The 16027-nt window shown below is 44.7% G+C and overlaps 2 protein-coding genes across 2 annotated transcripts in view; both read right to left on the bottom strand.

Annotated features, from left to right (window-relative positions):
• Nucleotides 1–1023: 1023 nt before the first annotated feature.
• On the bottom strand, nucleotides 1024–10269 carry meox2a (mesenchyme homeobox 2a). The gene is made up of 3 exons (XM_079274990.1): nucleotides 9345–10269; nucleotides 4721–4893; nucleotides 1024–1961 (listed from the first exon to the last, which is right to left on the bottom strand). Exons 1-3 carry the CDS (start codon nucleotides 9907–9909, stop codon nucleotides 1743–1745), a joined length of 957 nt encoding a protein of 318 aa, XP_079131116.1. The 5' UTR covers nucleotides 9910–10269; the 3' UTR covers nucleotides 1024–1742.
• A 2762-nt stretch (nucleotides 10270–13031) lies between these two features.
• The window catches only part of crppa (CDP-L-ribitol pyrophosphorylase A), a 65818-nt gene continuing 62822 nt past the window's right edge, over nucleotides 13032–16027 (bottom strand). Inside the window, exon 11 of the mRNA XM_079275758.1 lies at nucleotides 13032–13145. Within this exon, the coding sequence (XP_079131884.1) occupies nucleotides 13097–13145 (49 nt within the window). The 3' untranslated portion in view covers nucleotides 13032–13096. The remainder of the gene's footprint in view (nucleotides 13146–16027) is intronic.

The following is a 16027-nucleotide window of genomic DNA, read 5'->3' as shown; positions in this document are numbered from 1 at the left end:
TTGACTCTCTAGACTTGCCTGCACTCACACATACACGCAACTTCATATTGTTTGGCAAAGAGACGAAGGATTCTGGTGAAACTGACCATAAAGCCAGTTTTGTCAGCCACCGCGAAGTAGATTAGCCAAATCAGATACAGAGACGATATGAAGCCGAGTTACGCAGCCAAATATCTGCTATTTGCTTCGTGAGGGTAGGATTCAAGGACAGACTAAAGGTGTGATATAGTTCAGCGGTAGAAAGCGGTTTTACCTGTTAGTGTACATTCATACTTAATTATGTTCTGTGCTTCCACAGGAACACTCACCTGATCTTTTGACACGTTTCAACTTGTGTGCTGTTAACTGTCAAATCTCTGGCAAGAGAAAACGCCAACATTCATGACTTTGATAATCATGGAGATCGTAAAGATAGTGTTATTGTACTTACATGACTATTTGACACTGGCCTGTAGGCCATGAGTTTAACACATGCAATTAACTGCACAGGTTTTGAGCTAAATTTGCACACGTTTATGTTGTTTGTTTTTTAGTGAACAAGCAGTGACTTATGTTTGGAAAAGTTCAGTTTGTTAGATGATTGAAGCTGAGTAGTAGAAGTGATTTTTCTCCGTTTTTGTGAGTACTAAAAAAAGAAGAAAGGATCACTTTCTTCCCTGTGGTTTGCTTTGGGGGGGAAGAAAAAATAAATTAAAACCCTCACATGCCGCATGAGGTGCCTCCTCAAAAAAATTAGAATGCACCATCACAATGTGGTGAAAGATGAGATCGAGTCAAGAAATTATTTTCAAACTGGATTTTGTAACAGAATCCGATCCTTTGCGGGTTCTCTCTCTCTCCGAGTCTTGGCAGGAGTCCCGACCCATGCCCCGAGGTGAAGGTGAATTTAGCATACAACCCCCCCGGCTTTCTACACTCTCTGCAATGTTTAATTCATGTCAGCTTCACTTCTTGCAACACACACATATGGACGGACGGCTGCACAGATGGGAGACAAAAAAGAAGTTCTCGAATCATGTTGCATTCCATTTGCCATTGGTTAAAGTTTATTCGATCTGCAACTGTCCCTGAAAGGATTTAATAAAATGCTTATTTCAGGTTTCAGATTTACAAAATGTCATCTCCAGGCAGAAAAGTGTTGACCAAAGAACTGTCAGTGTTTATTACTGCGAGAGCTGAAATAGTGTGGGTATAAAATTATCGTTACGGTAAGACAACACAGAGAATTATTTACAGATCATTTATATTTGCGAGGCAAATTTGATTTCCTGGCACTTGATTTGATCAGCAACTCAATTACATCGTAATTTACATTCTGCACAGTAGAAACTGACCGAGTCTGATCAAGGACTGCTTCTCTCAAGGCACACAGTGCGGAATGTTTACAACAGTTTGACTAAGTATGATTTCCCAAATGTTATGCAATACCCAGTGTTTTGGGTGATCCAAAAACAACACATTTCAATGTTGATATTATCTAGTTTTGGCTTTTTATCAAGGGCAATTTTAACCAATGGCGCTTTTGAAACATGTCAACATCCCCCTTTATTTGCTCAGTTCTTTAAATTGACATTTTGCCTGCATGCTGGCTGCATTATCTTACCACACGTCACTCCTCTGTATATTTGTACACTTATTTAGCATCGTTGCATGACGATGGGCGAATCAGCAAACAGCAGTCCTTCTAAGGACGGTCCTGAGGCAGGGCCTGTCCTCTGAGGGGGGTGGGAGGGGGTCGTGCATCATAAGTGAGCGTGCTCGGAGCTCTGGTCGCTGTCGTGACTGTCCTCGTTGGCTAAGGAGTCCGTCGAGTGGTGGAGCGCCGCGATGCCGGAGAACTCTGACGGCAGCAACGTCCCCTTTTTCACATTCACCAGTTCTTTCTCCCGAGCTGCCGCCCCTTGCTGGCCGCCCTTCACCCTCTTCCACTTCATCCTCCTGTTCTGGAACCACACCTTCACCTGCGGGGGAGAACAAACAGACACACACAACAAGAAGCAATTAGGAAGTCTTAGTTGCCTGCAACTTGGCAGCTGTTTCTACTGCAGCAATTATGTGTTGTTGCACCGCTCCATCTGCCACCCGGCGTCTACCTGTTTTTCCCCTGACTCAACAGCCCCGACCGTATCTACGTCTCTCAGATTGATGATGAAGCTGTTGCTTAAAACGGGTTACACTTCAAGTAGCGGCAGAGGCCCCCTGAGTGTCGACACATGCTGCGCCTGAAGGGGGGGGGGGGTTATTTTTACGGGAGTGTCATTCTGAGGGGACGGAGCGGTCACATGGTCAGGAAGTTAGTTGGTTGACAGCACAAACGTTTTGTCTTTAACGTCCGGGGCGTACGCCGCGCTGAGTATCACCTCGGATACTTTACAAGCCTTTTCTGAGAGCGGGGGGGGGGCAGGCTCGAATGTCAAAACCAAACATGTGATCCTCCAGGCTTACGTGCACACACACACTATTCAGACTCACACACCAGCACTCTACCTGCACTGATTGACGAATACTGATCGACAGTGACGCTGACAGTGAAATCCCAACACATCGCACTCAAAGACAGCATTTCAATGACTTGATGTCAACGTGTCAATACAACCTTCTTCACACTAAAATGTAGTCATTTAAATGCCATAAAAACAATAGTTAGATACATTTTTTAGGTTCAAATTAAAAAGTTTAGGCAAAATGTTGCCAGATCTAAAAATGCATGATTGCTGATCACTTCATTCCCAGTTTCTTTCCTGTCTCGAGCCGTTGTAACCTCCGACTGTATGAAACGTTTGGCCCCTGTAGCTCCACCTCTGCCATCAACAAAACATCCATCAAATTTCTCCAAAACTGCTAATGCTGCAAATGCCGTCGCCAAATGTTTGTGTTGCCAATATTCAGCTCTCTATCTCCTGCCGTATATATTTTTCCGTGACAAAATGGTCACACGCGATTAACGCTGCATGAGCTGAAGACACTCGATGCACATTTTATGCTTCGCGGCACAGAAAGATTATTTTCAACAGTCCAAGGCTGAAGTGGAATTACGAAGGCAAACTCTGTGCTTGGTGGTTAGATGGGGTTTTGCCTGACATGGCGGTATCTAGAAGTACTCCTCAAATTCAGTTTCTTCGTAATATGGAGCAAAGGCAGAGGTTTACTTTCACCATTTCTAATACGTGTATCACTTTTCATGTCACAATTTCCAGTTGCTCTCAGATTGCGTAAGAACTTTAATGAGACTGTTCAGGTTTACGACTCACATTACTTTGAGAGGCCCCTAAAACACACTTGCGACATTTATATTGACCGGGAAGAAATCATTAGATGCCCCTTCCACAGTACTCCGAGTGCCGCGATACATTTTTAACACGGGTGTCTCAAGTGGGAATTGAACCGCTAATCCCGACAACATCACGACAGCAAAATGGTTTCAGTATCTGCGGTACGAACGGCATTTCTTTTGAGACATTCGAGGCCTGTAGATTTCTAATCAATACAATATGTGATGACAAGAAAAGCAGGTGCAACTAATAACATGCATGATGGCTCTGTTCCATTTAGGTGCCCCAGTAAGAATTATCTTGCACAATAAAAAAGCAGGGCCCTGGTACTAAATGGAATGGAGCCATTTGTTTTTGAATAAAAAATGTCCACAGTCATCGACTCATTTAGTATTTTGCATGTACTTGTGCTCATGCAATCTTTGTACCTTTCGTATGACATACATGAATCTTTACAACACATAATTCTGTTTCCTCAGACGCAGTGAATTTAAGATGATGCGCAGAGTTCGTGTTGACGAAGTGAGTTCGTAAATCGCCACTTTGAGCGTCAGAGCGCACAAACTGGCCTCTTCGCACTCCGTCTGAGGAGACGAAGCAGCAGAGCGCCAAGCGCAGTGAACGTGTGATGAACGGCTGAAATCACACATTCACACAGACTGTAGGTCCATCATTTTATTTACTTTACACAAAACTTTCACCAAAAAGGACTTCAAGCATCGCGACCAGTAGACGGAACCCGAAGATCATTTGCAAATAACTGTCTGAACCGCGGGTCGGGTATCCACACTCTGACGTGGATCCGAGTGGACTTTCTACGCACCAGCGGAAAGTAGAAGCTCTATCTTTGGCGTCTGAAGTTGGGATTTGCATCCGAGACATCAGCTGAAACTCTCAGGTTTCTGTCTCCAGGCTGTTTTTTCTACACTCAATCTGTACGGCATCACACTGCAAAATATCACTGGTGAGGTGTCAACTAAGTGTGACCTACAGCTCCCAAACGGGTCTCAGAGAACGAAGCGGCTGTACGCCGCGTCCCCCCCCACCCCGTCCCATTTGTCTCCTGTTATTTATTTCACAGTCCAGCATTTTACAGCAGCCGGCCCACGCTCGGAGACCAATTTGTGCATACAGGGGTGGTGGGAGAGAGGAAGTGACTTGCTAGACAGCACTTCCTTCAACCCGTCTCCCTGCCTCGACTCTGGCCCGCTTGAAAGAATGGACAGGAACATCTGGAATATGATAGTCCCCGTCTCACGGCCACATCTGGAGCACAATAGCCCCCTCGAACCCAAGTTACAAAAACACAGTAGCGAGCTGAGAAAAGGCTTCTCGTCGTCCCGAGGCCGCCTCTGTTTTCACAACATGGCATTAATGTGCTAATGGGGGGAGGGTTGGATAATGTCTGAACCCAGGGGGGAAACGAGCTGCGGTGGGTGGGAACATACTTGTCTTTCAGTGAGGTCGAGGTTGACGGCGATCTCGTAGCGCCTTAGTCGGGTTAGGTAGTTGTGGTGGGCAAACTCGGCCTCCAGCTCTCGGATCTGCTCCTTGGTGAACGCCGTCCTCTCCTTCCTGGGTTTGCTGCTCACGTCGGACTTGTAATTCCCGTCCTGGGACTCTGAAACCAAACACCACACGGGTTTCTGTTTCCACTCAGATTTATATGCAACAACAATACAAAATAAAGCCAAGGCCATGTGGCAGGTGCAAGCCAGCAGGGGAATCTGCAGATTTATTGTTAAAAACATGGAACAAAGCAGCTTTGCATGATACGTGAAATTTATATGTTTCTTTTTTACGTAAGAACTGACAGACTGCTCCTCGTTTGATGGCAAAATCTGCCAAAGTACCATTATTTTCCCAAACATTTTTTGTTTTTCTTTCCCTTTTTCAGCCTTGCATGTTTTGATTGACATTTCTTTTGCACATTTCAGAATGCCAGTAAAACAATACGTTTTCAGCAATCAAAAAACAAATACTAAAGCGTTGAGCTTACAGGAGATAACATTAAATATGACCTGATATATGGGATGCTGGGGGACCCTTTAATAAAAGTATCATATATCTATGTGTGAGCAGCGAATGCAAGGCTACTTGCAACATATTCTGCATTTCATTGAGGAAAATGTGGGCTACACTTGTGAAAACAAATGCCCAGCATGTGTCATGTCAACTTCAGCTCATCAACCCGGACAAACGCATTTTGTTTTGTTGTTTCCACTTTCCGAAAGGCAGCACGCACAGTCAATTTGCCTTCAAAACGTTCCTATTGTTACAGCCTTTTTGTGGTTTCTCCGTTGGAAGCGCTTCACTTACACATTGCACTCGAAGGCGGCAGGGATTGCACGCTAATTCATCTGCGGTGCTGTTAATCCGGCAAGTCAGACTGCAAAATAGTCCTGCAGCCTGATGAGCCAGACTCACAAATGCTTGCGAAGCCTCGAAGCCACGTCAGAGGACCAGCTACCTCTTCACCTAAGAACTCCACCCGGAGGGACTCCTGTCGGTTTGTTTGTTTATGTCAGAAAGAGGATCTTCCTTCTAATTAAGTGTGGGATTTTTTTTCAGAACAAAATAACTCCCTTGAGAGGCTGAAGAGAAGATGAGGGGTAAACTGCTCTAAAAAAGTTATATTTGTATGGCACATCGCTTCAGAGCCAAGGACAAACAGATATATAAACTACAAGAGTTGAAACCGATCATTGCTTGACCCGCAGCCTGTGTCCGGCTCCCCCCATGACCTTACCTTTCCCTCCCTGTAATTTCAAACCGAGCGCACAAACGGTGTCGTGGCTGATTGACACGGCCCTTCAGACGTATTTATCCTCTCCCTCTCTCTCTCCCTCTCTCCCTCCCTCTCTCTCTCTCTCTCTCTCTCTCTCTCCCTCTCTCTCCCTCTCTCTCTCTCTCTCTCTCTCCCTCTCTCTCTCTCTCTCGCCCTCTCTCTCTCTCGCCCTCTCTCTCTCTCCCTCTCCCTCTCTCTCTCCCCCCCTCTCTCTCTCCCTCTCTCTCCCTCTCTCTCTCTCTCCCCCTCTCTCTCTCTCCCTCTCCCTCTCTCTCCCTCTCTCTCCCTCTCTCTCTCTCTCTCTCCCTCTCTCTCTCTCTCTCGCCCTCTCTCTCTCTCGCCCTCTCTCTCTCTCTCTCGCCCTCTCTCTCTCTCTCCCTCTCTCTCTCCCCCTCTCTCTCTCTCCCTCTCTCGCCCTCTCTCTCTCTCTCTCTCTCTCTCCCCCTCTCTGTCTCTCTCCCTCTCCCTCTCTCTCTCTCTCTCTCTCTCCCTCTCTCTCCCTCTCTCTCTCTCCCTCTCTGGTAAACACAGACATTGTGTAAAGAGAAATAAAAGAATAACACAGCCAGCTGGTTGGGACCAGCAGGCCTGGAGTTAAAACGAGCGGCGGGCTTTTATGAGACAGCCACTACACCACAGCAATTAGGTCCCCGCTGTAACTTTCATCTCCCCACAAAAAAGGGGGAATAATATGAGAAAAATAAGCGCCACCAGACAGGGCACGTCATCTCGGGTTCCTAAATGAACTGAGCCCAGTGCAGGAGGGCCCCTCTCAAAACTAATGTCTGAAGAAATACATTTTTATTTTCTCTCTCATGGTGGAACTTTGCGTGGAAGTTTTTTTTTCCTTTGGTAAAATAATATTGCACCGACACAAGAATGAAGTCGAACCGTGAACCGACACATCCGCAATGTTTTTCTAACGCTTCTTTTAGGAAAAAGCGTCTGCCAGCGAGAGGCCTCCAGCGCCTCACAAAATAAGACTTCAAGCACCTTTTTATTGTTCCACGCAGAAAACCCAGCAACTTCTTTTTTTTAAAAAAAGGACGACCACTCCCATGACAGCACCAGTCAGTGTCGCACCAAACCACCAGACCACAAAAAATGAGCAGGTTCCGCAGAAACCAGACACCCAAAAATACCAGGGAGCTGGCTCATCTCATCAGCCCACCCTGCGGCCCTCCTCGAGGAAACAATCACAAGTATCGGACGCAGAGAGTTGAGATGCCTCACATTCGAAGGCTGAACCTAACATGGAAATGAGCTCTCAGGGTTTTGTTATTATTTCTGTATCTGAGGCTTTTGTTTCTGCTCAAGTCCAGATGGTGAAACCTAACCGTGGCTCTATCTCGTGCAATTTGGCGGCGGTGTGATATTTAGACAGCTGATTGAGTCAGCAAACCTAGTTCGCCCCGATAATCAGCGTGATTGGCGTTCGCGTGGCGGGAATGCACGGCTCGTGTAATGTGCCGTATCGCTATTGTTACAGGGCAAGTGCGATTCGGAGGCAGAGGCTCGGTTTCCAAATTATCTGACAAAGGAGGAGAGGAAATAGGAGGTGGTGCGCTGAGTTTGTGGATAAAATATACTTTTGCAACATTTTGCACTTGGATAATGTAGTTATATTAGACATTCAGCACAGACAGAACTATAAAACTGGAAATGAGGCCGTGTGGGCTCTGAAAGGCTCTCTGTGTTACATGATCCGTGTTGCATGAATCTTTAATTTAACTCTCTAGTTCCTGCTAAATCAGTGAGTAGTGTGCATTCTAACTCTTTCTAGTGCTTGGTGTCATGACCTGAATTATCACAAATACATATTTCCAGTGCAGTCACGTCTATTCATGACCCTCCCTGTCAGAGGGGAAGGCTCGCTCTCTGAGGTGACCTGCAGCATCCTAATCACATGCAGGCGTTTCAGTCGCTGGTCAAGTGCAGGTGACACGCTGCCGTGCACACAAAGAGGCCTATAAAAAGGGCGGCGGGTCGGCGCTGAGGGCCCGCACTCCTCAAATGGACAGAGAGAACGGCGAGCACACTTTCCCTGGAAAACTTAAGATCTCTCGCTAATATCACGTTCCCGCTGCAAGAACTCCGGCGACCCGACCCCGGCAGTTTGTCACGGCGTGATTGATTATCGCGGTGACGGCAAGTTGGAAATGTCCTGCATGTCATCGGGGAGGCGTCGCCTACTTGAGTACAATCCTTAAAAAGAGAGATTTGTTCATACATGTGCAAAGAGATGGGTTTTTTTTGTCCCCTGTTGGTTAGAATTTGATTGTATTATTATTAATATACAGCTTATATAATTAAAGGACAATGTAAAGCCTTCAATGTCGCTTTATAATTTGTGGTTTATCTTCAAAAACTACACACACCGGCCAACGACTACATAGAGATCAAAGCCAGAAGTCAAGGCACAAATTTGAGAAAGTCATAAAACAAAAAATAAAAGTGTTTTGAAGCTCACGGCGCTGGTTCACTTTACTGTACAGAACATACAGTCCGTCTGGTGACTATTTATATTCTTATATATATATATATATATATGAATATAAATCCATTTAATAAATCTGACTCCTGATAATAAGAGTTTACTTGTGGTATTAAAATGATTTTGAATCCTTCTTAAAAGTCCATTTATTTGAGGATGAAATAAAACCAATATCACATCCTACACAGATACTAGAAATCTGCAATCATTTCATTTTATTTCAGTAAAACCTGCCTGTGATTTATCTGAACATCAACATTTAGAGAAGAGGAAAAGGCTGAAAAGCCTCCGTGTGTCGGGTGTTCAGTGTGGCTGCGAGGCGCCGGTGAAGCCTTCTACAATCCGTGACATTGATTCTTTACTGTGAAACTCACTTTCTGCCCTCTGACGTGTGTCGCAACAAACCAGGTGTGATTTTTTCAAAACAAAGCATGGCCAGGAGTCAGATGTGCCCACACTGGTAACGATGTGGCCTTTCGCACCACGCTTCAGTCCGCCTGCTGCAGCAGCCTCTGCGTGTCAGCCGACACCTTAAAACTGCTTCTCACACCGTTTTTCTGTTTTCCTATCGGAGCTGCAGACCTCTCAACAGTAATGTGCTGTTGAAAGATTGAGTGCGTTATTCTTTTGCTCTGCACGGAATCTTTTCAAATGCTGATATTTATGCAACGATGTTTATCTAACAATAAGACTGAATAATGAGATGTTGGAAGTCTTGACTTGCGTAATGCGTCACAAGCAGCTTATTTAATCATGAAATTGTAAGAGTAAAAATCTCAGCTCCTCTGACCTGAACTGTCACTTTTCCTCTTGCCGTTCCTCTTCTCGGCCTCAGCAGGTGACAGAGTCTGTCTGCCAAAGTCTGCAGGCACACAGGAGGCCCCCGTAGGGGTGCTGCCGATGCCCAGACTCGGGGTGCTGGCGCACATACTGGGCCCCCCGGGGTGGCCCAGGTCCGGGGGTGTGGGCCCGCTGTCGTGGGTTGAGTGGGAGTGCGGGTGGCAAAGGTTGTGGCGCGTGTTCCCGCCAGGTGACGGCATCTGCGGGATGTGCCACGATGCATGGTGCTGAGGCGGGAGGTGATGTTGCTGCGAGGGCAGGTGGCCGCGGTGAGGGTGGTGATGGTGGTGGTGGTGGTGCTGCCCGGGAAACAGGCCGTCGTCCACCGGGTAGCTGGAGATGATGCAGGGAGAGGGCGAGGAGGTGGAGGAAGAGGAGGAGGAAGAGGCCAGGTCAGGGTAGGAGACGTGGTCCGAGCGTCCGTGCAGAGTCAGGGGAGACTGGGTGAAGGCGGGATGCAGGGCCTGCGCCGGGGCGTGGGGGCTCCGCAGGCACCCGAACAGCGTGTGATCCATCGCGGGCAAACACACGCGCGGCCCTCCAGGAAAGGTGAGAAGGGCAAGTAAAAGAAGGTAAAGTTACTAAATCAACGCCAAGAAGAAAAAAAAATCACAAGCACATATCCAAGATCCTCTGACTATCCCAAAACTTTTTTTTCCTCCAGTTTAAAAGAAGTCAGTCTACTCTCGATGAGTCAGAGCAGAAAAGCAAAGTGTGTTTAGAAGATGGTGTCCTGTGGTAATCCGGAGCGTGCGGCCAGTTGCCAGGCTGTACAGGATAAACAGTTAGCCCAGGATAAGCTGCAGCAGAGCCTCTCGGATGTCAGGAGGAACACGGAGGGGACTGGAGCTCGCGGCTGGGAGCAGGAGGTGCTTCCCACTAGGAACTGCAGAACGAGGGGAGCCGGGTGGAGGGGATGTTATAAATAGGGTGTAACGTGAGAGGGAGGCTGGGTCACAGGCTGCATACGCGCTACTGACCACATACATATGATCGCCCTCCAAAAAGCACAGCACAATAAATCTGTACTGTTAAAATGGCTGAGCCTCAGGAAAGAGGGCAATTTATTTTGGACTTGGATCTGACCTCCGGTGGCCATCTTTTTCTTTCTTTTTTTTCCTGAAAGAAACCAGCCTTAATGGTTCGTGGGTGGGGCTGGGGGAGGAGGGGGGGGGGGAGAGATAGGGAGGCAAGGAGTCAGGGGTTAACTCAGCGTGTCGCCCTGTCTTTGTCAGCGTTGACCCTTTAAAATACTGTTAGTGTTGTGGAAGAAGGCTTCAAACGGTTTCCTCTGCACGTCATTTTGTCCCTGTATGTTTTACTCCCCACTACTTTAAGTTTTGTTCCAAAATAATAAGCAGAAACAACATTCATTGCAGTGCAAAAAGTGTCCAGTCTGAAATAAAGGTTAACATTTTATACCTACTACTCTCAAAGAACCAACCACAGTTCATTTTAGTCAATCATTTTATAGGAGCGGGTTTTTCTTTCACATATGATTTTTATCTCGTTCTGAAATGAAACACCTCACATCGTCAAATCCAAATACACAGCAATACTGACACCGGTTCGACTGTCGATGTGAGGTCACCAAGTTGAAATAACAGCTTTATTTTCAAACACCACTTTTGTTGGCTTTAAAAGCAACGTTAATTACTGTAGCAATGCAGCAACATGTTTATAATTATTTGAAAATAAATAAGAACTTGTCGCGTCGAGAGTGACCAGGAATAAATTCCCCCGGAAACGGTTTATGACTTTGCATAAGATGAAATATTTCAACCACCTACAAACCTCAGCGTACATCAAACGCATTGTCAGCCCTCACATTCATCATGTTGGCCATAAAAGTGTCATTTTCCAGAAGTGAAGTATAAAGCCGGTAAACACCCGGGAGTGAAAGAAGAAAGTCCTCTTTGCTTTGGCTTCTCTTATCCTCTCTTACTTTTATTGTTATTATAATGAGCTCAAATAAAACTAAAGCAGATTTACAAGCCCTCAAACTCTGTTATATAACTTCTGATACAATTTATCTCAATTAATCCTGCTCTGCAATTGATTTGAGGGAATGATAAAAACAAATCTGGTTTTAGTCTTTGCAATTCAAATATTTTGGTTGTAAAATGTATACAGATGACATCATTAGAACATTGCAATTAAATATGTTTTATATTTTGTTGAAGATTAAAGATGAAGAATCACTTCACACACACTTTCCCCATCCTTCAAATCTCAGAAATTCACAGCAGCAATGTGACTTATACTGTTCAGTGAATCAGGCGTCGGATTTAAAGTCCGCACAGTTCAGATTTAAAGTAAAATAATACATAAAACTAATGATAATTCGATAGCTGTTGCAGTTTTCCGTGGCTGCGGCAGGTTTTTACAGATGGGCCGTCACAGTAACTCCGGGGATCCGGGTGGACGACACACAGGCGCTGTGGGCCGTCTGAGAGAGGAAATTAATTCCTCTTTGAGAGAAAATGACTTTAACAGATAGCACGGTGGAGGAAGGCTGTAACTTTGCTGCTGTCGCCCCCCCAACACACACACACACACACACACAGTTCCTCCTAAGCCTCCGAAGGCAGCAAAGGCAGCGCAGCAGAGGAAAGGCACCTTAGGTGAGTGAGTGTCAAACTCTTCGACTGTTTATCTTACAGATTAAGGCTTTTAGCAGGTTAGCCCAGGCTATATATTTGCTCGGGGCCCTGTGGAGGTATTAATAATGCACACGTGTTTCCAATCCTGTCGCTGGTCTCGCAGTACTGATGGCCCGTGGGGCTGTTTTCAGTCAATAGTCTTCGCCCCTCGTGGGCTATTTGAGGTAAAATATCCCACTGTGTGAATAAGTGTGGCTTTCACTCATATATCGGGCCAATGTTGGGCTTTTATTGTGAAAATACTTGTTGTCACCAGGTAATTTTGAGGTTCCACATAACATCCATCAATCCATGTATTTCCTTTATACATTTGAATAATTTAATTTGTAATTTTAATATGTATGTATATATATATATATATATATATATATATATATATATATATATATATATGTTAGTGTATCCTTATTTGTCTTCCCTACAGGTGAATTATGTCTGAAATCAGATTTTTATAACAAAATAACAAAGATAATTGACGATAATAATATTATCGTGATATTGATAGAAGAAAATGACCCAAACAGTTAAATAATATAGTCAAATTGAGTTTAACTTTGTTTATTATCTCTCTTTTTTGGCAAATAAATTACACTCAAAATACAAAAATAGATGGAGAGACAGTCCATAACTGTGTATGCAAAATGATTTAAGAGGCGCGACATCATTTACATGATATTATCATATGTGTATTATGAACACCATATCAATTATTTCATTTTATAAATACCCCAGTTATCATACAAGTGGTTGCTTTAATAAATAAGAGGCCTTTACTGTCTGAACTTAACCAAATGTGATTCAAAATGTTTTAATTAGACATGAAAAAAGGTCTCAACATGAAGATATTGTAAACTACCTGTGTTGACCTCCACACACAGGAACTTTTCATGTGACGTTATGTCAAAGGAAGAGGAGAGTAAAAACTGGTGAAGAGGTTAAAACGGCGAGTAGGTGTAACTCACAAAAAGGGGGTCAGTGGAGAGGAGAGGCCGCCGGCGTCTGAGTGTTTCTGATGGCGAGGTCGGGGCCGGCGCGTTTTTCACCACAGTCGACAGAAAGTGAAGGTAGACCTGCTGCTCAACCTGTTGCTGTCAGTCACACGGGCAGGAAGGATTACAGCAAACACAGCTCTCTGCCACCGTCACCAAAACAAACACGCAACTGCCACTTTGGTCCCGTTCTCACATGAAGTTCAAGTGTGTCACTCACTGCCAGCTTTGGGTTCGGTTTTCTTTTGGGAAACAGCAGCGTGCACCACTTTGTCTGCAGAGCTGAAACCCAGTGCACTTTTGCAGAGTTTAATCAAAGGACAACAGCACAGAAGAGTAGTGCGGCCTCATTAATGTCTTTAAAAGCTCCACAAACAGTAACACTTCACTCTAAGTCCCTTTATTGTGCATTAATAAGCACAATATAAACAGTAATAAATGGGTTATGACATGCTAGAATGTATGTGAGCAGATGTGTTTTTAAATACACATAGTATATATAAAATAAGAATAAAATAGTTGCTGACAATATAGAAAAACAGTTGTAATAATATATATATTACATTATATAACTATTGTGCGTTATAAACCATATATGAATGCAAAATAAAAGAGTTAAAATAAAATCTTACTCAAAAGAGACCTGAAAAATACGAGCCAGTGAAAAGATTTGACATTAAAAACTTGCATTTGATAGTAAAAGAGAAGCATCAATGACAAGAAAGTATGTAAGTCCTGGATGAACTGTACGAAACCGTGTGATAACATTTCATTACCAGCCTCACTGTACTCACCTCCCTCAGTTTAACAGCCCCTGATGTGTTATATGCTTTATAGCAGAACGCTTTGATGCAGCACTCGGCCGCTCGCTATAATAAGAGTTTAAAAAGACCCTGTGTGTGTGTGTGTGTGTGTGTGTGTGTAATCATCACTAGACATGTCCCTCCTTTTTTGTTTAACACTCAGTGAGCCTCTCTCGTGATGTATTATGCCAAGTACACCAAGATTAGAATTAGAAACACAATATGTCCTAAATTAGACGCTCAGCATGATGACAAATGAACAGAAACCTTTGAGAGGACAGGTTTCATTTCTCTCTACGGAGTTTGAATTTAATGGATTTTTAAAATGTCTCTTCATATGTAATATTTCCACCTTCTGTCTGCTCTTATAAAAAGATTGCTGGCACAGAATATCATCTAAAGATCATTGCCTACAAGTATACGTTTGTTTGAGGACAAAATCTGTGCGCAGCTATTTTACAGAAATAGAAATAATAGTTTCACCAACAAGGAAATACTTGGACTGTTTTAGATTAATTTCACAATTTGACTCATCAACTTTTTATAACTTCTTTATAACGTGACGATACTGGATTATCTGAGCGTCAGCGATTGAGGTGAACATCTGCAGGCGGCGAGGAAACTGTCGTCGCTGCTCGTTTCCTTTCAGACTTCGAGACGCAGATTTACTGCCGACAGTTGTTCAGGAACGTTGTCCGCGTGGACGACAGCGGCGGGGATGTCAGAGACGTATGACGGAGTGAGACAGTAAATGTTGTCTCCGTTTACAGCTGCATCACACGAGGAGGACAGGCCTTCCCCCGGGAGAGACAGCGTGGAAGCATGAAGCTGATGGCTGTGAATGCATTTGTTATTTTAAAACTCACTGAGATGGACAAGACAGTTTTTCCTTTTTATATAAATAAACACTTTAAAATGTCTATTATATATAAATATAAATATTATATATTCTAATAACACTGCTTCATTGAGGTATTTAAGAGCTGCCATTGTTTATAATATCATGGGAAGTCTTTTATTTCTGGCTGCTATAGATAGAGAAATATAGAGATATTCATCTACAGCGAGGCACAAACAAGCTGACTCTCCATCTAAAGAGTTGATATTTGAGAGCTATGCCGGCTCTCATGTGACACTGATGATATCTTTGTAAAAGTCCGTCTCTTCACAGCCCGATTTCCCGCTCTAATCGCGACACAGCGCTGCTCTTAGGTGGCCATTTTCTGTGTCTGTAATGGCCGCGGACGGCCGGGGATGAGATCATCATCTATAATGGGGGGCGGTTGGAGCTGCCTGGTGTGATGGTTCCCCTCCGCCTCCAGATTGAAGGCATTGGAGCCGTGTGTTGATGCTTTGCAGGGCCTCGCACCGAGTCAGACCACACCTCAAACAGCCCGGGGTCGCCACTTTTAAAAAACCCCAATTTAGATCTGGTCCCGGGGCAACCGCCAAAAAAACCCAAAAGCGGCACCGGCTCCAGCCAGCCACAGTGCTAAGCCCGTTTCCTCCCAGACTAACTTTGTAAACGCCCTCCTTCGCCCCCCCGCATTCACACTCCTCGCCATCTTTCAAGCGAGAGGGAATGGGTGCCAGGCGGGGAACAACTCCAGACTTCTCAATTTGTTGAACGGGGCCATTAGTGATTTTTATTTCTTCGATTGGAATTGCCCGCCCGCCCACCGACCATCCAACCAAACCCACCCTGCACGCTAAACTTCCTGCCCCACAACACCAAACGTTACCGGCTCCGACCAATGGCTGCGGAGGCGCTCTGACCATATTGCATCACTCTGATGGTCCGGCCTCAACATGCTGTTCCAATAAGCCAAATCATTCAAAAGAGTGAAGTCAACCTTTTATGATTTTATGGCTTCCTTCTCTTTTTAGGTTCCTGGGAGTTTCTGGATGATTCCCAGAGCATTTATTCCACTGGGTTACTGTACAGAGGGACCAGCCTGCTTTCTGACTAATGTTAAGTCAATGTGTCTGGGCTGAATCTCATTAACACTTAATACAGACTCAGCGCCATCAGTTTGATTTCTGCCAAGCATCGCCATTCAATAATATCACAGTGGGTCACTGATAGTGTTTGAATTTGCAGCCTCGCCTCTTAGAAATTATGTTTATACGCACCAAGTGTTCTCACTGCAAAGCTGTCAAATACTGAGGCTTGGGCAG

Source organism: Melanostigma gelatinosum (genome assembly GCF_949748355.1).
Source record: "Melanostigma gelatinosum genome assembly, chromosome: 9".
NCBI lineage: Eukaryota > Metazoa > Chordata > Actinopteri > Perciformes > Zoarcidae > Melanostigma > Melanostigma gelatinosum.
The sequence above is the reverse complement of the archived record's forward strand: the minus strand, read 5'-3'. Positions and strand labels throughout refer to the sequence as shown.

Coding starts and splice junctions, on each gene's coding strand:
- meox2a (XM_079274990.1), bottom strand. CDS start 9,909: ATGGATCACACGCTGTTCGGGTGCCTGCGGAGCCCCCACGCCCCGGCG. Junction 4,894..9,344: donor GAGGAAAAGTGACAGTTCAG/GTCAGAGGAGCT, acceptor GTTTGGTTTCAG/AGTCCCAGGACGGGAATTAC. Junction 1,962..4,720: donor TCGACCTCACTGAAAGACAA/GTATGTTCCCAC, acceptor TCTCCCCCGCAG/GTGAAGGTGTGGTTCCAGAA.